Source organism: Ruditapes philippinarum, unplaced genomic scaffold, assembly GCF_026571515.1.
Source record: "Ruditapes philippinarum isolate M1 unplaced genomic scaffold, ASM2657151v2 ctg2196_1_1_1_1, whole genome shotgun sequence".
NCBI lineage: Eukaryota > Metazoa > Mollusca > Bivalvia > Venerida > Veneridae > Ruditapes > Ruditapes philippinarum.
This window is the reverse complement of record NW_026860476.1, coordinates 42,664-70,458: the sequence shown is the minus strand read 5'-3', so window position 1 is coordinate 70,458 and position 27,795 is coordinate 42,664. Positions and strand designations below refer to the sequence as shown.

The 27,795-nt window shown below is 31.3% G+C and overlaps 2 protein-coding genes across 2 annotated transcripts in view; one reads left to right on the top strand and one right to left on the bottom strand.

Annotated features, from left to right (window-relative positions):
• Positions 1–972: 972 nt before the first annotated feature.
• LOC132760241 (transcriptional repressor scratch 2-like) lies at positions 973–5,711 on the top strand. Its single transcript, XM_060752179.1, has 2 exons — positions 973–2,550; positions 4,338–5,711. The coding sequence occupies exons 1-2, from the start codon at positions 2,388–2,390 to the stop codon at positions 5,099–5,101; spliced, it is 927 nt and encodes a 308-aa protein (XP_060608162.1). The 5' UTR covers positions 973–2,387; the 3' UTR covers positions 5,102–5,711.
• A 12,574-nt stretch (positions 5,712–18,285) lies between these two features.
• LOC132760228 (cleavage and polyadenylation specificity factor subunit 5-like) overlaps positions 18,286–27,795 on the bottom strand; it is a 34,464-nt gene continuing 24,954 nt past the window's right edge. Inside the window, exon 7 of the mRNA XM_060752163.1 lies at positions 18,286–18,577. Within this exon, the coding sequence (XP_060608146.1) occupies positions 18,556–18,577 (22 nt within the window). The 3' untranslated portion in view covers positions 18,286–18,555. The remainder of the gene's footprint in view (positions 18,578–27,795) is intronic.

The window sequence follows — 27,795 nt, the reverse complement described above, 5'->3', positions numbered from 1 at the left end:
GGTTCTCCGGGATCATTGATACCAGCACTTTGAAGTGTTGAAAATTGAGTACCGCTCAAGTCGGTGCTATCGGGCCTGAGGGATGTTGCACTTTTTCATCATCCCTAATATACAGACTCAATCAAACCGAGTCTGCATTTCTCATGTTATTTTCTTGTGATTAATGCTTCCGAGGGATCACCCTTTTCCCCGTTTTTCTTATTCTTTCCATTGATTTGCTATCATTCTACGATATATCACATAGAACAAGAGAACTGTAAAGTATCTATTGAAAGCATAATATGTTTATTAATATAATTTGAATCGTTTTGATTGATTTTTTCTTGTTGGTTTACTCAATTAAAATATTTCCACTTACAATGGTATTTCATCCGACACGTTTAATATTATTGTTAAAGACTGTTCGTAAGATCATTTAGTATTTCATTTTTTTTTAACTTTTATTCCGTGAAATTTAGTTTGTTATTTCGGACTTTTATCAATTTATATTGAATATGATAAATAATTGTTAAAAAAAACAACAACCGTAATGAATATTCGATTTTCAGTTATGTCCGATATGATATATATTTTCTTCTCTTTCAATAATGACATCTAGTCCATTAGTAAAAGAACTTTTTAGAACAATGGAAATGTTCTAAAATTATCGGGATAAAAAAATAATGATAAGAGACACAAATTTTTATATTTATATCAGAAGTAATTTGTAATGTTACATTTATATTTAGGCAAGTGATTAGAACTACATGTGTACATTCTACTAATAAAGATGGACTTATGACTTGGAAAAACTGGCACTACGCATGCTCGTTGCGAAGACATTTAAATATCGCAGTGATAGACTCCGCCCTTAAAAGGAGAATATCTCTTTGTAGTTTATTACAGAGTGTCGGGAACTATAAATTCGGAAGAAAAGGACGACACTAACCAAATACTGGAATGTAATTGAAGATTCTCAGTCAATAAACTACTTTTAGAGATACTTTGTGGCAATTACTGTTTGCCAATACTTCGAGCAGAAAGCATGTAGATTATTCTCATCGTTTCTTTATTTAACTGATGACCGAAGCAAATCTGTTTTAAATACATACAAAAATGGTATTTTGATTGATAATTTTCATGCGTGTGAATAAATAACAGAATTTAAGACTTGATAAAGATAAAATCGTCTACAAACTGAAGTTAGTGTGATAACTTAATTCAGTGTAGTCAACAAATATTTGTGTGAATTACAAAATCGAGGTTTTAAACACTGTGACCATAAAAAAACTGGCTGATTGCTCAAAGGGTCCCTACGGATAAAGGAATTTCGATGAAATTATTGGTTGTACTCCTTTAGAAGTTAATTGGACCGGATCAGGATAACCAAACCACACAGTATATCAGAAATCACCTGTCGGGTAGTAAATGGGAGCCCGGTTTTTTTGTGGACCATCTGCCTGAGATATCAACACGTCACTAAAGGCGGGCGAGATTTGAAAATCTTTAAAGTATTTCGTGCTATACCGGAGTGAGGACCGTTTGATTTCGGGGTTTTCACTCTATGTTTTGCATAGAGCAGTGAATTAAATGCAGATGGACTTATCTTTATAAAAAGAAAATTGCGGAAAATTGCGGCGTTATGAAATTATCCGAAAAATAAAAATTAACAATTTGACATGTTTTTCATCATAAAAAAGAAATAAAAACGATTCAGTAACACAGAAACTAAGACTTAAATAAGGAACATTTAAGGACTATATGTAGGAACAATCGCAAGTTCTAGATGTAAAACAAATTTGGCGAACATAGCTTAAAGCAAAACTGGTCTGCTAACTGTTGAACAGATAGAGGCTGTAAAACATATCGTACGTGTTGGAGTTGATCAAATTTGACGCATGAAGACACTATTTCCTGATCACCAGCTCTGTAGACAAGACTGCGATAATTCGTTTGAGACTGATACAATAGCCAGAAGATCTGACTAAATTGATATCCAACAAGTGCAATTGATTAGTCGAGGATATGAATGAATAGTTGCCCGTCAACTAGAGGTGTACTTACCGTGAGAAATGGGCAACGATGATTACAGTCAATATGAGTAAATAAATTGGTCTGCCACCAGTTGTGCGAACTTCGCAAATCGAGGAAATTTGAAGCACTCAACAAGCAGAAACGGAAAAAAGTTTTTGTTGTTATTCAAGAAATGTTGAATGTAAAATCTTTTTAAACTAATTAACACTTTCGAACAATCCATTTCGTTTCGTTTGTGAAAAAAGCATACACGAATAACAAACGAATAAATATCTGTTTAATTTCATGACAGAAGGAAAGAAATATCTGCATTTAAGACATTAAATCAATGGTTATAACTACTTTGTAAATGAATTAGCGGATAATACACAAAGATGCCACGTTCTTTCTTAGTGAAAAAGCACGAAGAAATTCGGGCTTACCACAGCTACAAACCCCGTGACACCAACCCCGATGATGTCATTGTTCCAGATAGCATATATGCCATTACACCATATACCCCTGCTGTCCTACCGCTGTCTGTCAAAGTAAATAATGGTAAGTGTTTTGATATACATTGGTTAATTATGCAAAGTTTACCAATAAAATTTCATACTCAATAATTGCAGACGCTTGATAATTCAACAGTAAAATAATTTTGAATTAAAATCGACTTTTCAAATATAAAACCACAAATCGTGAAAAGCCGTTGAAGTTACTATGTTTTGTAGAAATATCGACATTAAGAGGTGTTCTTTTTAAAGCGCTACAACACTTGTTATACTTGTGTTTAGGGACCCTGTTGTGTAATGTTGCACGTTTGAGCCTCTGGTTGGTCGTGCGGCCTCAAAAATGATTGTCTTAAAAATATGTCCCCTTACGTTTACGTGCGTATCAATGCTTCATATCATTGACAAGTCAAATTATTCAGTGTTCATTTAATTACGCTAGGTGTTGAACCCCGTTTAGCATTAATTTATTAATGCTTTATTATAATCATAATAACATCTAAATCATTTATTTATGTTTCAATAAAGACTATAATTTAAGCGAAATACAAAACGTGTCATTTCTCTAACAGGGCTGCAATTAGTTAACACGCAATATTGAGTCCATATTTTAATATTAGTCAAATTACATATTTAATCTAAAAGATACATTATGAATACATGAATACGTACACTTACTCTAAACTGCACAATTTAAGAGTTTTCAACGCTCATTGGTCTTGGGCATGATTGGAAACATAATTGCGCCTTTATCAAAATCATGAAATCGTGGTTGTCTTAAAGGTGAGCTATATAAAACAAACATCATGTCACGTACAACAACTTTGCAAAATATGTAACGAATGATCTGATCAAATTGAGATGCGCATATTTAAAAGAGACAATTAAACAAACCATTAAGTAAATATTTTGTTTTAGATTTTAACGCTCTTCATCTTTCCTCTGTATTATCATTGATTAAAAAGTCAGGTCTGTTGAAAAGTGACAATACATCAGGTGCAAATTTCGACAACACTTGTTGGAAAAGAATTCCATATTTGACTCGACGAAATACGCGTAACAGTAACCTAGTAACATTATTTAAATGGAGTTTTGATTTGCTTCTTCAGGATATGTTAATTTTGTTGAATTACGACGTGTTCCACCCCGCTACATCAGCTGCTTTTATCACGTGACAAATCTTTAAAAATGTATTGTTAGGAGAGCATTGCAACGACCCGGCATTTTCATTTCCTTTTGTAAGCTGTTTTGTTTGTTAAGTATGGCTAACAAATTATTGCAGTTTCATGACCAAGAGATGAATTCAATTATTGAAAACACACATTGAACAGTTGTTGCATTTTTGTTCAGCTGTTCACAAGTAGAATATTGGTTCAGTTTAAACGAAACGGAAATTATATAATAGCGTACAAGACCCCTCACATTTCCTGCGACCAGCCAAAAGAAGATAGGCATTTGTTTGTACTGAAACAAATTAAATAACTTTGTAGAAATTTACTTCGACTGAAAATAATTAAAACGTCTTTGGTGTTAGTAAAAGGGTTGTAGAAAAGTAAACCTTGATCATAAAAAGTAAAATTAAAACCAGTTTTACAATAACAAAATCTTATGAATAGAACTGTCTGAACATAAACATTATATATCTATTTCATACCTATATTACATCTATCTATAAAAAAAGTTTATGTATACACTGTTGTTCAACAGATACCAATTTAAAATGAACCAACAGTTATCAACTGGAAAACTTGAAAATCATATGAATCTGAAATAATTTCCCTTTTTTCACTGAAATAATTTCCATTCTTTTTCATTGAAATAATTTCCCTATTTCAGGTTATATACATGACATAGTGAGTCCATCTATACCTAGTGAGAGGGAGCATGAGGACCAAGAATCAGCTAAAGAATTTGATAACCATGTTGACAAGGAGATTGATGACAACGCCATTGCAGCAGAGATTATAAAGAAATTTCAAAAGAATAACTACCCAAATGGCGTAACTATAGGTTACACATATGACGCGTTCTTCGTCAGTGACGGGAGGTCTCGAGGTAAGAATTTCGGGGAAAAGAACGGCGGTAAGCCTAGATACACGTGTAACGAATGCGGAAAAGATTATGCCACTTCCAGTAATCTATCAAGGCACAAACAAACGCACCGGAGTTTAGACAGCAAACTTGCCAGGAAATGCCATCATTGCGGGAAAACTTACGTCAGTATGCCTGCATTGTCAATGCACTTGTTGACCCATGATCTTAAACACAGGTGCAATGTCTGCGGTAAAGCCTTTTCGAGACCTTGGTTACTGCAAGGTCATTTCCGATCTCATACTGGTGAAAAACCATATGGCTGTGCGCATTGCGGGAAAGCGTTTGCTGATCGGAGTAATTTGCGCGCGCACATGCAGACACACTCTGCGTTCAAGAGCTACAACTGCAAGAGGTGCAACAAATCTTTCGCGCTAAAATCGTATCTAAATAAGCATTATGAATCAGCATGCATAAAAGAAGACGGGATGTGTCCAAGCATGGACATGGACGGAGACTCGTCTGTCTGCTCGGACGACAGTTTTAGTCATCATAGAAAAATTGAATAAGGTTAAATAAAGCTGACAAATTTAAATGACTCTTACAATATCAGCATTTCTTTTTGACTATTAAAAACCTGAATCAGTGCAATGTGTCTTTATTAGGAACTTTTTATTGAGGCAATAAAACAGTGGTATCGGAAGGGAATGAGAAATAATTGTTTTCCAAATTAGAGGAACAAAAGTCAACAGCAAATTGTTAGAGAATTATTGAATTTATGTATATACCTTTATTGTTTTATTTTTACACACACTTGTTTACATTTTTGTGCAATATAGGACTCTTACTTTTTACCTTTTATATGTTTTTTGTACATTCCGGCGCAGAATGTTTTATTGTCATTTCTTTACTCATTATATGACAAAACATTGTATTTTTATATGAAAATACATTTATTTCAGCATTTTATATAGGATATCTCTGAACCAAACAATATTTCAATAACTGGATGAAAGGCGTTAAAAGTAACTTAAGTATTTTATTTTCTACCATAACAGTATTTCAAAATGTAAGCTAAGGACTATGCGGATCCATAATGACACATGGACGCTATGGAAACATAACAATATAATTTGAACAAATTTGATATCAATCCGCCTAATCTTATCTTTAACATAGTATTTGGCTGCATTTTATGTCAAATACCACGTTCACGTTATAGTGATCCAGCAAAGTATCTAAGCAATAACACTACTCCGTGTTTTATAGAGAAAATGGCATATTATCTTAGTTTTAATTACTATAATGACTATATACTAATGAATACTTTATAGACTGACAGGTGATCAAGACGTTTTATCAATGTCATATTTCATCAGGTAATTAGATGACAATCAGTTGCTCAATTTGACAAAAATTTAAGGTTCAGAGATGTCTTATATATTGTTCTTTAGGTTTTGATTCTTTGTATATGCAATTTGTTGGAAGATTCTCAAATCATCTTCACAACGAAGCCGTTTCATTTACAACGAAAATGTATTATAGCCCTATTTCTACTGTAGAGAAAATTAACTTTTATTGGTTGTGCAATAGATGTATTGGTTGTGCAATAGAAGCATTGTGTATTATATATGATTTTGTAAGAATGTTGACGAGTTTTGTCAACAATATGGTTGTGCAATACATTAAAATAATCATTTTACATTACACTATTTTTTATTAGCAATAAATATTTTACATTGTTTCCATAAATCATACGCAATATTTCGATATAGAATTTACATTTTTGACAATACCAATACAATTATTTATACATTTATTTGAAGCTTTTTTTAAGCAGAGAATCTTGTGCAATTATATATATATATATTAAACTTTGTTTGCTATTTTCAAAATTACATTATACTCTTCATATGAATGTATATAACAAACAACAATGCTATGTGCAATTGATTTAAAAAAAAACGTTTTTCTTTTTCTTTAGAATTGAGATGAGTTTATACCGTTAAAATATTTGTTCTTTAAATAGTCACGAGGGTTTCGTAAGTGTGCAATTCAGTTTAGTACGATGAATTATTTTTATTTAGTTTATTTGTATCAACGAATTTAGTCATTTACTTATCAACGAATTTAGTCATTTACTATACGTATGCAATTTCTAAACTGTGCAATACATAACATATTTTAATTATATTTTCAATAATAAGATTTTATTTTTCTTTCTAAAATTACTTTCATTGTTATAAAAACAACGTTTTCAACAATCAGTCAATTAACTAATACTTAATTTATGCCGAGCCTGCGACATTCCAATCATTTTAAGATGACCAATTAAAATAATTTGATGGCTTTTACGTAGCACCAACACAATATTGGCATATGGCGACATTCAAGGAAGACCTCAGATGCCCTTCTGTGTACTATTTCAGTCACGAACGGGCACATGAGTGAAAGCAACGATGTACCGGAAGCTAGCTAGATAGCTTCCTCACATGAAAAGAATACAAAGTCCCTGACGGGATCCGAATCCACAGCGGTGAGGGGCAAGTGGTTTATATTCAAAGCCATTAACCACTAGGCCATGACCAAAAGCATAGTTATGCCATACCTTAACATGTAGAATTGAAAGATTTACATAGCACATGCATGACCACTGTGGCAGTTACGCCCTACAGGTGCCTAGTACCACTTGATTGTTCTTTATTTCTTATTGTTGTGTGCAATATTTACATAACACATTACGGTTTAAGATATATTCGCAATATAATGTATGAGATATTTATGTACTAAGAAGTTTTATATAGTGAATCAAGGAATGTTTGTTTTGCTATGTTGGAGTGGTTCCATTCACCTGCTCAATTTTATCTTAATGATTCACAACGATATTTTCCTATAATACTGTTTTATATAACAAGCCCATGGCAATGTCTTCATAAACTATTGAATCTTCTTAAGGATCGGATGTTACGACTAATGTCCGTGTAATGGACTTTTACAAGATAAGATACGTGTGTAACAATTTGACAATTTTTGTCTACTGAATACTGGCAGGGCAATTGTCTGAGTCTCATAACTTAACTTTATAAGCAATCATTATAAATCTTTCAGGAACATATATAATATATGGCTAGAACATATCTTATGGTTCTGAATACTCAAACTTAGGTAAAGTTAAAGCGTGAGTTTAATTAATGACGTTATCACCTGTAACATCGATTTCTTGATAAAAATGTAAATAGCACTTAGAGTAATTTTAGAATTAAACAATCATGTTGTAATATTTACCTTAAGTATTATTCCCAAATTGTCTTCCATTGTTATTTTATCTAAAATGCATATTGTCCAATATACATGTATATGTTTCCCTGACACAGCATTTTACAATGTATATACTTGTATTTTGTGTAACTTGAGAAATGCATTATTCAATTTGTTTTTATTTCTTTTTTGTTTGTAAAATAGTTTTACCTTTTGATGTGCAATGAAATATATGTTTTGTGTAATATTTTGTACATGGATATTTGATTATTTCCTTTTTTTAATTCCAATGAACGAATCGTGCAATGTCATACCGTCATATCCGTACATATTATATCTACTTATCACTATTCCGTTTTTTTCCGAAAGTAATGATACAAAAAAAATCCTACATTTCAGAAAATATTTTGGTAATATCCTTATGGTACATGACAAGGGCAACATACAATTTCAATTCATTATTCATAAATAATAAATGTAAAAGATAGTTAAACATAAGACAATAATGACAATAAATTAAAGGGACTCCACCGAGGTTTAAAAGCCTAAAAACATAACATTTGAATTTCTTACATAAATGAGCTGGGGCACTTTAAACAGAAACATATACAAAGATAGTTAAGAAATATACTATGAAATAAATTGAAAATCGTATTTTTATGATTTTCTTAGCCCAAATTTGGGTGAAAAGCGTCATTTTTTTACCGTTTGAAAAAAAATTTACAACGTAAATTTGTACGTAAATTTTTACAATTATTCTGGAAAAACGAAGTGCCCGAATGATCTGAAATTTTGCACAAAGATAAGTGGTCTAAACCTACATAAAATGGTACATTTATCTGAAAAAAATATTTTCAGTCCCATCATATCATGTGGAGTCCCTTTAACAATTTTTTTTCCAATTACTTATCAAATAGTTCTTAAACCATAATATAATAATATGTCTGTAAATATTTTACATTTGCTAAGAAAAATGTCTAGCTCTAACTTTCTTTGATCCAGTTAAAATAATAACAATCATAATAATAAAATACTATAATTGTTGCACCAATTCAAATGAAAGTTCTTTGTGTGTTTTGATGCGACATTAGTCTGAATTATTTTTGGCATTTATCTTTAATTCACATCAGAACCAGTTTCTTGTATCATTGCCAATGCATGATGGATTAACATTAGATACTCAAAACAAAACATTTTTTCCTAAAACTTGTTTACTTACATGTATCATAAAATGAACTGGGGAAAATATTATAAGGAAGCAGGAAATGTTCCTTTTATACTGATGTTGTGAAACTTGTAAAATTATAAGTGTCAAAGCGATAAGTTAAGGTTTGTTCATCAATCTTGTGTACTTGTGTTGATTGCAAGAAACGAGACATATGTGTTTTATATTGTTCACACTTTGCAACAACAATTTATGCACCGATTTATGTGTCTTTTTATGCACTGAACTTTGTTTTTATCTTTTTCCTATGCTATATTTTTACCAAATATGTGCCTACCCTGTTGAATTGTAATAATTGTGAACTAAGTGCACTTTTTTGTTAACCATCGTATAATTTTTTAACAAAACAGTAGTTATATCTTGTAGAGGTAGAAAGAAACATTATGTAGTTGTACCATTTTCCATTGGATTATATTTGTATTTACCGACTAACAATCATATATTAATCGTGTTGCCTCGATGTAATCATCCTGATAAATTCTTTTTATTAAGTGATGTCTGTATGTGAATGATGCCCGAGAGAAGTGACTGTATTCAAGCTAAATGACGAAGTGACGGTTGTCTAATGAAAGTGACAGCTGTCTGGAGAAATTGACAAATGCTAATGACTTATCATATTTTTGAAACTATTTTTTGTATGACTTTAATGCAGAATTTTCAGATGCTAACATAATAAGTGTGTGATTATTACAGATTTACCGATTTTATTTTACCATATTTAAATTAAATGTTCATAAAGAGTTTAATACTTTTATTGGAAAACATGGTCCTTGAAGAATTGAATTATAATCATTATTTATTACTATCCTGTATAACCATCATTACATATTTATATCAAAACATTTGTCTGGCTGTAGACATACACGTTCATTTTGGTTTTTGTTTCGAAAAAGCAAGTTTTAATGATTCATTATAGTAATTAACTTTGCATCAACAGGCAAATTAATTTAAAAGCTGAAATTTCTGAAAATCATGATTTGATATAATTATCATTAAATGAATAGCACAAAGATTGATATCTTCGTGTAATATGCAGATTTTATCTAATAAATGAGAATTTCTATAGTGGCTTTCTTTCAAATTTTCTCGTTTTTGTCCAGTACAAGCAAACAATTTAAATATTATATTTGTTACTTCTCTGAAAACACCAACAAAAAGAAAAAAACCCAGCAAAGTCTGATTGTAAAATGTAACAGCGCGTTCTTTAAGATGTTATAAAATGTTATGTTGTAACACGGAACGAATGTTCCCTATTGAATGATGCGTTAGTTTTCGTGTGCAGTTGTTTAACTGGGCAAATTACATATACCTCTTGCAGTGAAAATGAGGATTTAGAATATAGATGATTTACTTATTATATGTACCGTGATAGATTATCAATAAATTGAAAATGTCTTCTGCAAGAAAATTTATGTGTACTCAGTACTTTAATGGATGTGATTTGTTTTATGGTTTGATTTATCAAAATTCGAAATTCCTACATCTGTCAACTTGTAACTCCAATATTAGAAACCTTTGCAATAGAAAGATTGCGTAAACCTGTATTTGAACAGTATTTAGCCTCATATAATTTTGATATTTTCATTACTTATTGTAAACTGGGATGGTTTAAATCACTTTCATAGCACTGTAACTTTTGTCAATTGAACATAAAATGTTGTTACAAATGGTTCGGAAAAAATGGGACCAAAATCAATGTTAAATAAAATCTTGCCATTTTATTGTTTGAAAGAAATATATGTAGACGAATTTTACGTTGAACATGTCAAATAAAATGTAGATAGATATCTTAGAATTTCTTGTTATTTCTTTCATTGAATACTAACATTGGAAATATATTCTCAACTGGGTTTCTGAGAGCCCCTAAAATGTTGGATGAAATTTGGTTTTATATGGATGTTGGCTCTGTCATAGTATAAAACATATTGAAAGACTAAAAGAACAAGCTTGTTTGGTGGCTGTAGGGAGTCAGTCATCTCCCAGACCCATGTACACTTTATATGCTTTCCTTTCTTAATATACAGAATAAATACCGCAGGTACCCACAAAAGCGTTGAGATAAACGCATTGTTGACAGGAAGGTTTCACAGTTGTGATATTACTTTTTTAGTCCCATGTGACAAAATGGACGTTCTGCTTCTTATGTAATTTAGAAGATTGAAATGTATGTTTACTTGAATAACAGATGTTGCGAGGGACGTTCATTTCATTTAAATGAAAACTCTGCAATGCGCATTATCACAGTCATATTTTGTTCACTTAAATCTTTTGTCAGATAAGGTGTTTTTCCTAGTCTTGGAATTCATAGAACAAATGACTGTTAGGTCACACAATGTAGACATTGAAAATTAGCACAGCACCACTCACTGCCATAATGATATATACGTCCATATATACGTCCAGATTTTATCTTAATCTATGAAAAAGATAAATCACAGTGACAAAGGACTGACGAACAAGGCGGATGGAGAAGCTGAAATGCTTTTCATTATCTTAGACATCCTGAACCAACGAACACTTGTGATATCACCTACATTGTCGCAAATAAGGCATACGCTTCGAGTCCAATTGCTGGTCTACTTTTTGAATCTCGGATTTGAACAAGAGACCCATAACATTCCGGGATTTTATACTTTTGGTAATGGCTAGTCTTGGTTTTATGCGTAGCCACTGCTTTTTACTGACGCTGGGGCTAAAAAAAGGAATAAATCCAGCTTTCATCTCCTTCAACAATGCAGTCATCCTAAGTTTGTTTCACAATTTTGTATTCTTTACAAGACATACGGACATTTCTAAAATGGTAGCTTTTTGATCATCTGTCCGGTGGACTTATTCCGGAGTCAATTTTATGATGATATTTACCTACACTTTAAGCAAGTTATTTAGTCGTAAACCTAGCATCTTGGCCAATTAGATTCTCCAAAGCAGCACCATTACATTTGGTAACAACAGTTTTGGGTCATCCAGGATGGGGGTAATATAAGGCCTAAGTTTTAAGTCAGTTTTTTAAAATGCTCAAACTAACCCGACCTTTCCACATGGGTCCCGATTTTAAAAATTGACCGTCTTTATTTTTACACACAGTAATACAGCTCGGAGCTTTGATATATGACTGCACCTTTTTGGTATGTTAATAAATAAATAATTCACAAATGTGTGTGCCATTATTTATGAACACCAAATGGCCAGAATTTTAACAGGATTTCAAAACTACGAAAAGATACAATAAAATGATTGGTCATAGAAAATACTGTATAAGGAGCGAGCTATAGATGTCCGATCTTGCTGGTGTTTATTCCTTATCCTCAGGACCTACTTAATATCGAACTTGGGACCTCATAGCGTCACAGCCCCGTAACACACATGATAAAACGATGTCAACTTAAGATAAAGATTCATTATAACTATGACATATACAATGCACATATATAACAAGACAATATCTTCCTCCTTGAAACATACTAATTTAAAATGATATCATTATTATGATCTACTTCCGTTAATTTGCCTCATAGCTACATGAATAATACATGCCATAAAAGTTTAGTTCTTGATTAAACACCAGGTAGTCTTGATTTATTAAAATCTTTTTCTCTTTTATTATAAATTAGACAACATAAATTTCATCATTTATTTTTCTGACAAAATTTACAAAACTGTTACAAGATATTTACATGAACACAATTGCAGCTACATCAATGGTTGTTCTTGAAAGTACTTCCACTGAAAAGCATAAATTTTACCTTTAACATCCTTCAACAAGAACTGCAAGAAAATTGAAGTCAGTAAATAGAGTAGAACCACAGCTGTAAAAGAATCTAATTACATAAAAATCAGTACAATTAAATGCTAGAGTTATAGTTCTTGGTGATCAATGGCCTACAATAATGACCCTGGAGAATGGTGTTAAGTTCAATATGAACAACTTCGGTCATTTTGGGATTATAACGTTCGTGCAAACCTTAACCAAGAAGTTTACAGACGGTTAAAAATCCATGCTAAAAACGGGTCTTGGTCATTGACCTGCAATTATGACCCTTTACGCCTTCAGCAGTGTTTATTACATGAAGAATTGTTGCTAGTATTGTGAGTTTCAAAGAATGTTCTATGGATAATTTGGAGTTATCTTTGCAGGAGACCAATGAGAACTAACAGTAAAGCACCGAAGGAGTTTATAAACTTTGCAAAAAAGTAAATTTACTGTGAGATATTCTCTAAGTTGACAAGATATAACTTCTAAATATTGTTTATAAAGGAAATTAATCCATAGCTTATGCTTAAGTCATTTATACATCATGGTTTAAAAGAATAATTACACAAAATAAAGTTTGACTTTTTTGAGCACCATAAGTATTAATCTTGAGCTAAAGGCTTTAAACTTTATTCATATAAAACAGTTTTACGTTATCCTACTCTGATAATTTAACTATAAGTAAAATCAAATTAAAACATATTTGCTATTATATTTGAGCATCACTTCAAATGTTAACAAAATACTGCTGTTCTTTCCCCTGCTGCACTAATTTAAGTGATACAAATTAAAGAAACATGTGTAAAAATATGTTAAGAAAGACGGCATGTAATCTCAACAACTTAATCTCCTAAATACTGAATACAAATTTTTTTTTCTCCAGTTTCCATAATTTACTTTTAATATATCAATGCAACTACGTATTGTATTAAAGTGACATGAACTAACTATTGACCTATGTTAAAACTCAATTTGTAAACTCATGTGCAGATTCAGACATGGGTTAGGGGATCATAACACATTAGATTATGCATGGTAAAAATATTCTGAATCTGAGTCTGAAACTTTGGTCAGAGGTTATAAATAAATTCAAAAAGCTCAAACTGAGTTGATCTCAGTTATTTGATTGGTCAGAAACTGCCACAGAATGTGCACTGACCAATGAAAATCCTGGGATTGAGACAAAACTCAGAAAACATAACCAATCAGTTTTATAACCCTGAAGGATAGCAGTTTTGTAGAAAGTCCTAGAATGACCTCAAATGAACCTTTGGGCAGCTGGTCCAACAGATCAGTTATCGTAAAATCACATAATAATGGGTCATTGAATATTTTTTCTGAACTAAGAACATAAAATAATGGTCATAAAATGGTATTAATACAGTGTGATCAGCTCATTTCAAGGGTATAAATGTCTGCGAAATGTTGCCGAGATGGTTATAAATAAATAATAAATTTGTGGAAATAATCTTTACTGTGAAAATAAGATTATTTAGTTTTCTGAAAGCAATTGTATGACCATTTCTTTAGAACAAGAATATTAGGTATGACTGAGAAAAGCTCCCCATGTCCCTGTCACAAAGCTGAAAGCAACCGCCTTTGCTATAATGAACAGAAATGAAAACTAAACTTTACCCTCAGTGATTATGGGCCATTGACCTGAAACATCATCAGATAAAGGACCATGAAGGGTACCAACACATCAAACATGTAAAATATCAGGTTATAATAAAAGGTGATAAGAAGTGTGGCAGGTAAAGAGAAGAACAAACCAGAGAATATGCTGCATGCTCAAAGGTAAAATTTTGTTGAACATAAAAATCACCATCATGTAAACAAAATAACATATATCATTTGTATTAAATGACACTAAACCAACACTGCTTTAATAATTGCTATATCTTTTTTAGCTAAGTTTTTAATGAAATACAAGATATTTTATCAAGATTTACATCAATATCCACTATAAATCAGACAATTTTGGTCGCTTTCCACATGTCTATAAATAGTTTACAAAATTTAATGCCAAGCTGTCCGGTGACAGAATTTGTTGATACTACAAACTATATCAAACATTTGCTTTGCTTATAAAGACCACAAAATCGTTATTATACTGAATCTTAAAGGGACTACACTGTGGTTTAAAAGCTTAATACATAAAATTGGATTTTTTACATAGATCAGCTGGGGCACTGAAAACAGAAAGATATGCAAAGAAATTATACTCAGAAATAAATTAAACACAATTAGAATAATCATTCTATAAAACCAGAGTGAGCAAATGATCTGAAATTTTTCACACAAGGTATTGGTCTATACCTACATCAAATGGAACATTAATCCTGAAATATTATTTTCTGTCCCGTCATGTAAAGAAACCTCAGTGGAGTCCCTTTAACAAACTAACAATGGACTGGCATAATTTACCTTTTCACCATTAACCATGACGCTGGGAGTTAAATTGAAAATTTCACATCATTTAAATCAATTAACTGCATCTACAAAAACTGGCTATCATTTTACATTGACATTATTAACTGACATTTCAATTCTAAAGTTACTATGCAACGATTTAAAATATCTTATAAAATATCTTTATAACCTTTACATTAATAAATTAGTTTCCGATTATTATAAATAGTCAATATCCAATTCTCAGCATGACTTAACCAACTTCTCACACAGAACAGCACAAGAATGCCACTTTCTTGTTATATTATTTCCAATTAGTTTCTTCTATACAATTTCAAAGTTCTATTTTAGTTGATTAAAATCACTTGCTTTTTATAGTGAAACGGTTATGTTCAACGGGTGGTGATTAAACATGTTAAAGTGTTATTTTCTTGTTAAATTATCAACTTAAATAATCATGCTTATCGTACTAACAACAAAAACAACACTTTGTGATGTGTTGTGGTTTTTTTAACCTATCTCAATCATGTCAAATGCATAGTGTAAATTACTGTTTATTTTGAAATTTGAACAAGCATTTATAATTTATACTTTTTGACAGGGTTTCATATAACTTTTAGGTAAAGTCAAATCATAATAAAGTTTACATGGCAACTTTTAGGTCAATTCAAAAATAAATCAATCAAGTTTATACAATAACTCAAGTTAAGCGCAAACTTTTCAGAATATATGTCCACCTTAAGGTCAAGTCAAAACTATTTTGTTTTTATGTCCACTGGTGGTAAGGTCAAAATTATCAAGTTTAACCGACATCCTTCAAATCAAGCTAAAAAAGCTATCCACTGTATATGGCCACATTTAGGTCAAGTTAAAACTATCAAGTTTAATTGACAACTTTCAAGTCAAGCTCAAACTGTTCAACTTATTTGAGCACTTTGTCAATAGGACCGAATACTTGACTATCTTTGGTACTTGAAAGTAAAACAAGAGCCTTGATATTGCAGAATGTTCTAAGTTCAAAAAAGGTCATAATTCTGTCACAATCCATGTTTCCATGTTTGAGTTATGGACCTTGGGTAGTGACTTTCTATTATGCTCTCAAATAATCGTGTGAGGTTTCAACCCAATTCCTTTAGTACTTTTGGAGATACCAACTTGCACACAAACACTGGTTAACAAAACTGTAACAACAAAAACTTTGGTTAAACAGTGTAATGCCAATGCCCAGGAGGTAAGTAAAATTCCTATGTCTATTCTGTGTTCCAGATACTGGTATTTATAAAAATGTTTAATTATTTTCCATGTGAATGAGCAACAACCTTTAGAAATACGGATTACTTTATTATGTCCCTTGTCTTACTGATATGCCTTGGCCAAATTAGCAAGAGTGATTTCAGTACAATGTGTTTGATAGTTTTCAATATGTTTTATCAATAACTAATTTTAACAAAAGATTCTTAGTGTTGATACCTTTGATAGTTTTAAAATCATTCTACTTTATTAGCAATTTTGACAAAAAAAAATCTAGGTGAAGAAAGAGGGAATAACTCCAATTTAGTTAAGCATTCAGAATACTAGTAATAGTAAGATTTCAGAATAGTCTAGAAAAGCCTTGCATCTGCACCTTGTCATGATAAGCAAGTATGCCAAATTTACATATTGATACCTTTAAAAGTGCTTGAGTAATGGGCTAGTGTAGATTTTTTTTAAGTTCAAAAAGGGCCATAATTCTGTCAAAGTCCATGTAAGAGTTATCAGCCTTGATCAGTGCTCTAAAATAAGTGTGTGAAGTTTCAAACGTTTCCCTTACTTTTGGAGATACCAACTTGCATGCAAAAACTTAACCAACGTGTAACATTGACACCTACACCTTGGTGAGTACAATAGCTCTCCATAATCTTTGAACAAACTAATCAAAATAGCATAAACAAAACTTCTAAGGCTGCAGTATTGAACAAAAATCAATTTGTTTATAAAAATCATATAGTTATAATTCATATGGGGGTTGGCCATTTTAGAAATTTAATAAGGGGGATAAGGTAGCAATTTAGGGACATTAAATCTGAGGGTGATTCGGTTGCCATTTTCGATTAAATCTATCTCAGAAAGACAAGACATGAAATCAAGACTCTGTTTGGACAACATAATTATGACAAATTCAATAATTTTGACCTTGACAGTCTAGGTCATTTAAAGCTAGAGATCAAGGTCAGCTCAACCTTTTAGAAAGCTTTGTCCAAAGGATTATTTTGTCCAAGTATGAAGATAATCCTTTGATTAATTAAAAAATTACAGCCAATTATATCAAAATCAAAGAAAATTCAAGTATTTGACCTTCAAGGTTTAGCATCAGTTAAGGTCAATTTGAGTCTGATATACACAAAGGTCTTATTCTAAAGTTTAATGTGTCTAAACATGAAGTTAATCCACTTATACATAAAAGGTTCAAACCAGTAAAAGAAATAAAGACAAGAGAATTTCATATATTTGATCTTGATAGTCAAGGCCAATTAAAGGTCAAGGTTGCATCTAAGTTATGCAATATGTGTGTTTGGTCACAAGTCTTGTTTTATTACAGTATAAATCAAATCTGTACGGACAAAACAAACTTATGATAATTTAAGCAAATTAAATAATTAGATCTTGATGGTCAAGTTCATTTAAAGCTCAAGGTCAAGGTCAGTTCAACCTATAAACTGGCCTTGTCCAAAATGTTGTTTTGTCCAAGTATAAAGATAATCAATTCATTAATTACAAAGTTTCAGTCAATTATAGCAAAAATCAGTGAACATTCAATAATTTAACCTTCAAGGTCAAGGCCATAATTGAGTTAAGGTCAATTTTAGTTTGATAGTGGGAATGTCTTAGTTTATTATACAAATGTTGTAATTAAAAACAAAATTTTGAGTTATTGTATGAGGGGATACAACTGTGTGTGTGTAGGGGGGGGGGAGCATAATTACAATTTTCAAGTTCTGCCAGAGAACTAATTGGAATTACAGCTTAAACATTAAGTACATATTGAAAGATATAAAAACTATGTTTATAAAATGAACATATCTCTAACATAAAACACATGGCAGTGATACTTAACAAAAACATTGTGACAATTTTACAGACAATCTTTATTTACAAAGACAATAATGAAATGAAATGAAAATGTTTCATGAAAAAATCCAAATGTGCTTTCCTTATGTATAAAATAGTCTAAAATAGCTGCACCAGACTTAACAAATGTCTAGTTTTTTTAAATGAAGAGTAAATCCTTCCATTTTCACAGTCTGAATGAATTGCCTGAATTTTTCAACATCTCTGTCAATTCTGTTTTGTTGTTTATTGTCACAGCTTCTATATACAGATACTTTAATGGGCAACACTCAGTTGTAGTTGAAATCAAATCTGAAATTATAATACAATTTTGTTTCATATAAACATATATAGGTTATTAGTTATAATAAATGAATATGCTGTTGGTAAAGATTTCTACAGCTTATTATTAACAGACTAAATCAACTGCAACTTGCAACATTTTAAAATTTTCTGGTTTGGGCATTTTAACTACATGTATTAAAAAAAAACAAGTCATTTTTCTAAACGAACTTGGTAGTGGTTATCAATACAATGATTTACACTAGTTACAGTTAGTGAGATGTTTAAAGGCTTTTCTTAGATAAGACTGTAAAATCATGTAATCGCCTAGTTTGACCATAGGGTTTGGTTTGAATAACTATCAATCAATATCCTAAATCTGAGAGAGTGGTTACAAAACTGATGTAATTTAAACTACATGTACTGTAATTGTGGAAGACAGACACACTGTGCGCAGCACTTATGACAGGCCAACAATCCTTACAGCACACCATGTGGACCATGTGCTCAGGTGAGCTTAAAAATTTAGTTTGACAAAGTTAAATTATTACTTTGATTTGTCAGTGATTTCTCATTTATAATAAAGAACAACATCCTTATTCATTCTATGAGGTTTTAATACCAAAACTCTATAATTTAGTGGCAACACTGTATTGATAGTGGTCAAGGATGTATTAATACTCCATAGCCAGCCAGACTTTATATTAATATTGATGGCATTAGATAAGTCAACATTACCGCAAAGATGCAAAAAGTAAAATTTAATACAGTGGATCAATAAAATGTACATCAAATTTTCTTAACTTATTCTTAACCATCATTTTTTTGCAAAGTATTAAAGCTATAAAACCCACACAAACAGTGAATTACTATATATTAAAGAAGAAACTATTTATCCTCTTTGTTCCACTGTATTCCTAGATTCTCCTCGAGCATAAATTACAAATTCTCCTGAAAAATTTACATTTTAACAATAGAAATGAGTACAGCTAACAAATTGTTTTTAACACATCAAGATACCCTCACAAGTATAATTGACTTAATTCTCCCCAGTTTTTTTTTCTTCCTTTCAACAGATGGCCAATTTGTAAATTGCATTCAGGGAGAGCTCAAAATAAGCATCAAGTGATACTCTTAAAACTTTTCTAATCCACTGGGACATTTGATCAACAATATTCCATTAAAAAACATGCTTCCTATTTTAAAAATAGATAAATCTCTCTATTTTAATTTTCATATTGTTTTTTCCAGCACAATGCCTTCATCTTGATAAGTGCATGTGTACTTAATGTTATCTTAGCTGTAAGAATGATGATCTTGGGAATTATTATAAACTGTGACATGTGATTTAACATATAATATGCAAATTTCCATGTTTTATATTTTTTTCTAATGACAGATTTGAGATAAGCATTGTTTTAAATTTTAATGATCTGGCGTATTTAGTCATGCGATTCAATGTTTAGGTAACTCTAATTATAGAGAACATGTCTTATTAGTCTCATAATTAATATAATTTCCCCCTTACCATGCTTAATAAATTTAATGGACTTTTACATCAGACATCACCTTAGTGCAGTAATGTGTTAACATCTTATATAATTAAATAGGAATTTAAACTCATTACTGCACTGAGGTGATGATCTTTCATCATTATTTTAAGGGATCATTTTGAAATATGTTTAAAATATTTATTGACTGAATATGGCACAGTGCAGACCATGATCAGACAGTACAGAAGTGGACCCAGTCATCTTGGTCTGCACTGTTTACATAGGTAGATTCAGGTAGCCACTACCAGGCTACGAGTTAAATCACTAGCCACTATACCAGGCTACGAGTTAAATCACTAGCCACCACCAGGCTACGAGTTAAATCACTAGCCACCACCAGGCTAAGAGTTAAATTACTAGCCACTATACCAGGCTACGAGTTAAATCACTAGCCACCACCAGGCTACGAGTTAAATCACTAGCCACTATACCAGGCTATGAGTTAAATCACTAGCCACTACCAGGCTACGAGTTAAATCACTAGCCACCACCAGGCTACGAGTTAAATCACTAGCCACTATACCAGGCTACGAGTTAAATCACTAGCCACTACCAGGCTACGAGTTAAATCACTAGCCACTATACCAGGCTACGAGTTAAATCACTAGCCACTACCAGGCTACGAGTTAAATCACTAGCCACTATACCAGGCTACGAGTTAAATCACTAGCCACTATACCAGGCTACGAGTTAAATCACTAGCCACCACCAGGCTACGAGTTAAATCACTAGCCCCTCACTTTTGTAGTCATTTTCATTAGAGAAAATAAGAATCCCTAAAGAAAGCCCATTATGGCAAAATTGAAGATGTTGCAGGTTCGGTTTGTCATTGAGCCTGTTCATGTACGGTACTGTCAAGTTTCATAATTATGAAGAAGGTATCCAGTCAGCAAACTTACAGACGTTCTATTCAGGTACAAACCCATGCCTGACATAATGTATGGAGATGCACCTAAAACCTCCCTTATATAATGTAATATCTTATCTAAAAGACTGTCATATATAACCTTCACAGCGTTGATGGGCCTAATGTCTTGAACACATTAATTTTCAGCTAACTATCCCCCTCAAAAAATATAGTCCTACTAATCAGAGACCTCGATGTTTATCCCTTCATAAAAAACACTATAATTATTATATAGTATAATTATGAAAAGAAAGCAATTTTAATTCCTATTAACAACTTAAATACACCACATTCTATCAATTTCATCAAATTGCTTAATCTAAATCAAAATTTCATTTAATTTTATTTCATCTAGACATACATAAAAAGAAAACAAAATAAAATGATAAAAAGAACACCTCATTAATTTATGTTATATTTTTAAACCGAACGTCTAAAATATTATGCATATTAAACATTACTTATAGATTGTTAAACACTTTATGAACACAACATAATTATCAAATATCACGCATGTGGGATCTTAACTATATGGATTGTAAAACACTTAAAAACACAAAATAATTTATCATGCTTGAAAAAGAAGTTTACGAACACATTTCGTCTGTATGTTACTACAGGTGATACATCAGTCAAACTTTCCTTAAATCTATACAGTAACTTGAGAAAATGAAGACTTAAGAAAACAAAAACTGCCAAAAACTAGACAAAGAAGGCAACTTTCCCCTATTCAACACCCTATAATCTGGGAACAAAGCATGTCAGAAACAAATCAGCCATCAACAACTATTGGATGCCGATCATCAAACAAGTATTTCACAATCATCTCATTCCGACCCCTTCGTACGACCTTTTAACAAAAATTATTCTACTAACGTGATTTGAGTAAATGCGATCTTTTCCGTGTAAATATTCTTTGGTTCACGGTATTGTTCACGATTTGATGCTTTCGTACAAATTAGATTAATTGTGCTGGGTATTTTGTGACTGGAATATTAATGACCGTTATATGGTCTAAGCAAGCTGGAGCGACAGATTGCTCAAAATTGTCCCGTTTTTCCCGTTTTGCTGTTTTAAGATTTGTTTTGTTTTCTTCGTTTGTCCAAGATCGATAAATTCTCTTGGGTTGTCATCTCTCTCAAATAAAGATATTTCAAAAATTACTCAACCAAAAAATGGCCATGACTGCTTGAAAACACTGTGATGAAAACGTGTTCTTTATTTGGGAATACTGACAAATTTCACTCCCCTTGTTTCCAGCTAATTTCACTCTGACTATGTGTTGCTTTCCTTAAAGAGAGATTTAAGATAATGAATATAAAAAAAATAAACACCAACAAATGGCCCTCTCTTTTAAAAAAGAATCTTTGCATTCTCATTTTTCATCTGTTTTATTATTTTAAATCATGTCCATTCTGACTGTCTTAATTTATTTCTCTTTATTATTGAACTTGAATTTAACTTGTACACATGTAATACCAATTTTGGCAATCTGACTTTCCTATTTCCTCAGATGCATCATTTGTAAACAAATTGACCACAATGCTTGACCAGTTTCTATTCAACAGTTTATTACAATGCTGCTAAATATAGGTAGCAATTTCTATATGTGTCCATAGATCGTTGTACAAGTGTCCCGATAGGCAGATGTCCATCCTCTGGCGAAACATCAAATTTCACACATGGATTGAATCTTTAATTAAAGGGTATGAATAGTTTCTACCGAGACTTTAAAGTAACGAATAGCTTCCAAGGTGTTGATTTATTTTTAGGTGCTTTACAGGTGGCTTCAGGCATTCAGCGTCAACGATTTTTTCCTCTATATATGGCATGATATCGCTCTGTCATACAGGAAGACAAATCAAACCTGTAATAAACTCTGGCAATCTAATTAAGTCACTATGGCCATTCTCTGTAATCACAACTCTAATTTTAGAAATTTTGATGCATCTTAGTTAATTTCTATCTGTTGAAGTGTCTTTAATCATACACAATTTTGCCCTTGGGGAGAAAAATTTTTCAATGAATTTTGCATATTTTGAATAATTGAGGTATAAAACAATATAAAATCATTGATAAAAATTATACAAAATTTTTTATTTATTTTTATGTGAATTAAGTCTTGAAACTTAAAGCATTGGCAGTGCTTTATAAGTAAACAAAGATGTCCATTCAAATACCAATAACTGCAAGCATCTTATCATTAAGAGGCAAATAAGAACAGTCTCTTTTAATTCTTTTAGGAATGGTTTACATAATACAACTTAATTCATTCATCTCCCTGGAAGGTCAGATTTATTATATAATTACTTGCATATTTTCACAATATTAATTAATGTTATATATTATAAAGTTATGTAAACTTTGATGCCAACTTGAGAAATAACTAATAATATATCATTACATAACATCCTCCAGAAATGATCCATAAAATATACATTTTTTCTCTGCAAATAGAAAGAAATATTCAATTTGTACATGAAATAGTGGATTTATTTTTACATGTATTATTCAAAAAGAATTCTAACTACTTTAATGGAAAACAATAATTCAACAATTTTTAATAAAAAGAAATCCCCAAAACACCAGCTTTATTTAGAAAAAGTTGATCCAAAATAAATTATTCACATTCAAATTAAAATTAAGAAAAAAGGACTATTGTGTGTACTTGTTACCAGCCATAGCTAACAGATGTGACAGAGTGGTCATCTGAGTTCATACTGACCAAAGGTCAACACAGGACAGCTGCTCAATGTCCACAACGAACCGCTCAAAGGTAATCACTTAATTTTGTTACAATACAATGCTTCCTTTAAGATACCCTAAATACATTCAATTTAAAATGAGATTTTTATGATGATAATTCCCTTTTCTACAACTGAAATTATTCAAGCTGTTAAAACACAATTGTTACAGAACAAAACTAAGTTTGGATATCGGAGATAATTTAGCTCATTTATCAAAATTAATGATAATTTAACAAGAATAAATTTTGTATCTTATTTTGGAACTTTATTAATGTATTATTTAAGCAGTTGCTAGTTGTGTTGCATAAACCTCTTTATTCAATGCATGATAAGTAGTGACATGGCCAAGTCGGGTTATTGCGACGTACTAGTACACTAAGAACTGTTGACCGCTTGGGTTCAAACCCTGTCAGAGGCAAGCCGTTGTTTCCTTGAGCAAGAAACATTACATTTATTGCTAAGTACTGGTTTGTTTCTGGAACAGATTTGGGAGTGTTTCAATAAGCTTATAGCTTCCAACACAAACTAAAATACATTCATACAAACAAATGCATGATAATGCAGGAGAACACTTTTTACCTTTGTTAAGGTTACATTTCAGGTCATTCAAACTTTTACTCAGGTAAGAAGACAGAGCCTGGAACTCCTTCATTATGCCAAAAGTAAGTCCTTTGTTACAACAAGTAAACTTATATCCAAATACCTTACTCATTTGAAAAAAAAACAAAACAAAAAAACAAGATCAACAACCTAAATGCCCCTTCCTCAGCAAACATGGCATAATGATTAACAAAGTCAATAACCCGGGTAATGTCAGCTGGTTATTCCGAGATTTATTTGGCAGGCAACCAGACTTCATTTTTTTGACACTAAGGTGACTTAGAAACAGGTTGCAGGTAAATGTTGATGATTAGACTTCAAATTTCTTACATAATGCTGGTGGCTGCTAATCAAATCTAATAGGGTTAATACAGACAACATGTAAGCCATCTTTCTTAAATATATATATTTAAAGAGAGCACTGCAGTCAGACTGTTCACGTTCCTCTGTTAAATATTGTAAAGTAAAAATGGGAATCACTCAAAAAATGTTTCTTTCAAAATTATGACCCTTGTCTAACAACTGAACTTTGTCATGATAAGCAAGTATTCTAAGTTTCATGTTGGTATCTTTTAAAATGATTGATTATTGGGCTATATTAAAGTTTTTGCATGACGGCAAGGACGTTGATACTGCAGTAATCAATTTATAGCTTGACTTTTTCTTCAAGACAAGACATGCTAAAAGCTTTAAACAAAAAGTCATTTGTTTTCTTTTAACTTTTATGTATTTTATTTTAAATAAAATTAATATACCACGAAAAACTCATTAAGAAAAATATTCTAACATTCTGTTTTCATATATCAAAAAAAAAAATCTCTATAAAACATATTATTGATGGCTCATTAACACAAAAGAAAATGGAATATCAAATCATTAAGCAAATCAAATTTATTGGCCAATATGAAAAGCTCCTATAAGTTATGGTCAACATTTCTTCTCTTAATGTTTAATGATTGCCCATAAACTATCCAATTAGAAACACAAATGTGTCAAAAATTTCTTTTCAAAAAATCATGGTGGCAGACGTCTGACAAATAGTTTTTTCTTAATCCAATCACCAGCAGAACAGGGCCCTTAGCTGAGACATTCTTTGTACATGACAGAACCCGGCTTCAATATTTAATACCAACAAAATTTTCTGCCAAATACGCCATCAGAAAAGCACAATTTATGGTTTCTTTAATTGTGATAACTCCTTTTTTGGAAGTTTTCTCTAATTATATGGAGACGCATGCATACCCCGGCAACAACCAGACACAAGGAACCATTGTGTTACGATTTAGGACAGCCTCTTTGAAACAAAGGAGTGAGTTATCCTGTATCAATGACTAAAAATCCATTCATTACAAAGGACAAAGCATTTTTTTACTATGAGTCTGTAAAGGGGTATGACCCATATACTGTAGTTGTGAGGCATTTTAAATGACCTTATGTTAGTCAGTGTATGAGAATGGGCTGACATTTAACTAATTTGATTAAATGATGCATCAGGTATATGGAGATTAAATATTCAATTTAAGAGTCAGATAAGAAACTGCTGTAAAGAAACACACACAAAAATCCCATATTCAATAGATGTCAACAAGAAATTTTCTGTCACAAACAAATTTTTTTGTAAAATTATCTAAAACTGCAAAAGACAAAAATATATTTTTATATTATTTTTTTTGTATATTGGTATACATGTATATAGCTACTTTAATGAATATTGCAAATAACAATTTCTTGCATTAAATTGAATGGAATCAGCAGGTGTTTCTGTTTATAAAATTTAGGTAGTACTTACATTAAAGTAAAAAAAGATAGATGATAAAAGCTTTGAAGAAACAGAAATTTTCAGTGTAAAATAATTTAATTTTAAAAGATGATATTCAATAGTTTAAAAAACCATTTTCAGTTAATATTAAAGGCGTTATGAAATCCTAACAGTTAGAAAGAGCATTCTCTCCTAACAAAGACATCATAATTTACAAATTTACATATTCAACTGTTAAACCTTTTTTTTTCTAAGAAATAATTGCAATCCAATATCTTTTGTGTTGAATACAAAGACGATCTGATAAAATTTTGTCAGGCCGCTACAGGGCCCCTCGTGTCTTGTTGCTTGCTAAATTAACCCCTATTGTCACGACCTTTGTTCCCCTACAACAAGTATCCGCTCCTCTCCTCCTCCGGTCAAATGAGGCATCACCCAGTCACAGTTCCCGGGCCGTCATGAATCCATTATTTCGCTGTCCCGACAATTTTTTTTTTCCTTGAGAGACAAAAGTATCACAGATGGCGGTTCCACAAAAAAGTTCTCATCAAATTCAAGAATCATTACTTTTCCTCATAGACAAAGACAATTAAGGCTTTCAAATGTTAAATGCAATAAATATTAATTAATTTCCTTTAATTGTATGGTAAGAGTCTCTAGTGTTTGGTATATTTAAGTCAAATTTACTGAGAAACTTGTCATTTTCAAATTCAGTTAACTTCAACAATCGCTAATTGCTCGTTTCACAGGAAAACAATTGTTTTTTAAAGATTTCTATAATGTGAGAAGTGAAATTATTACATGTACGAAAACGTCATTAAAAAATTTAATATTTTGAATCTTAATTTTTTTAATATGAAAATAATCTAAAGATAGAATTTCTTCCTTTTATAAAAATATAGAACAATTAATAATCTATCATTTAATCATTCAAAAACAACAAGATCTATTCTGTTTATTATGCAATCTTCTTTGTACATAATAATACATAATCTAACAGATTTTCATTCTGTATAATTAACCTGATGTCTTAATTCATTTGTTCATCTTCATTGCCCCTTAAGACCAAGGTTACAGTTGCCCTATTACTGAAGTCAAATCTTTAAATGGCCAAGTGTTGGTTTTCGGCGATGACGTACGCCGTATTGAATTACACTCTTCTATTAACCATCTTCACAATCTTAAATGCTCCCCACTGTTTTGATTAAGTCAGATAATAGCTTTAATGGAGCTAACTTTGATTTCCCATTTTTCACATTGAAAACGATTTCCCCTTACTAACTATGACCGTGTGAGAACTGCCGTTTCAAATGAACAAAAAAACTAGGTCTTTAACAAAAAGACAATATTTGATGATGATATATGTTCAACCTTTAAATGGGTAAAAAAGATATCAGAGAAAATCTTAAAATTGTGAAAAAATAAATTCTTAAACAGTCATTAATGGTAAAAAGAATTTTTTTTTAACAGTCTTAATATTATTTTATTTTTCACTAACGTTACATAACTATATTTGTTTTAAAATATTCTATTCTATTAGTCAATCTGTCCTGAAAAAATGAATTCAATTTTAGGTTGTATAGCTTATTATACTAGTAAAAGATACTGTTTAAATAAATTCCAAATCTTCAAAAATTGTTCTATAACTTTGGGATCAGTAGATGGTTACTTGTGGAGATATT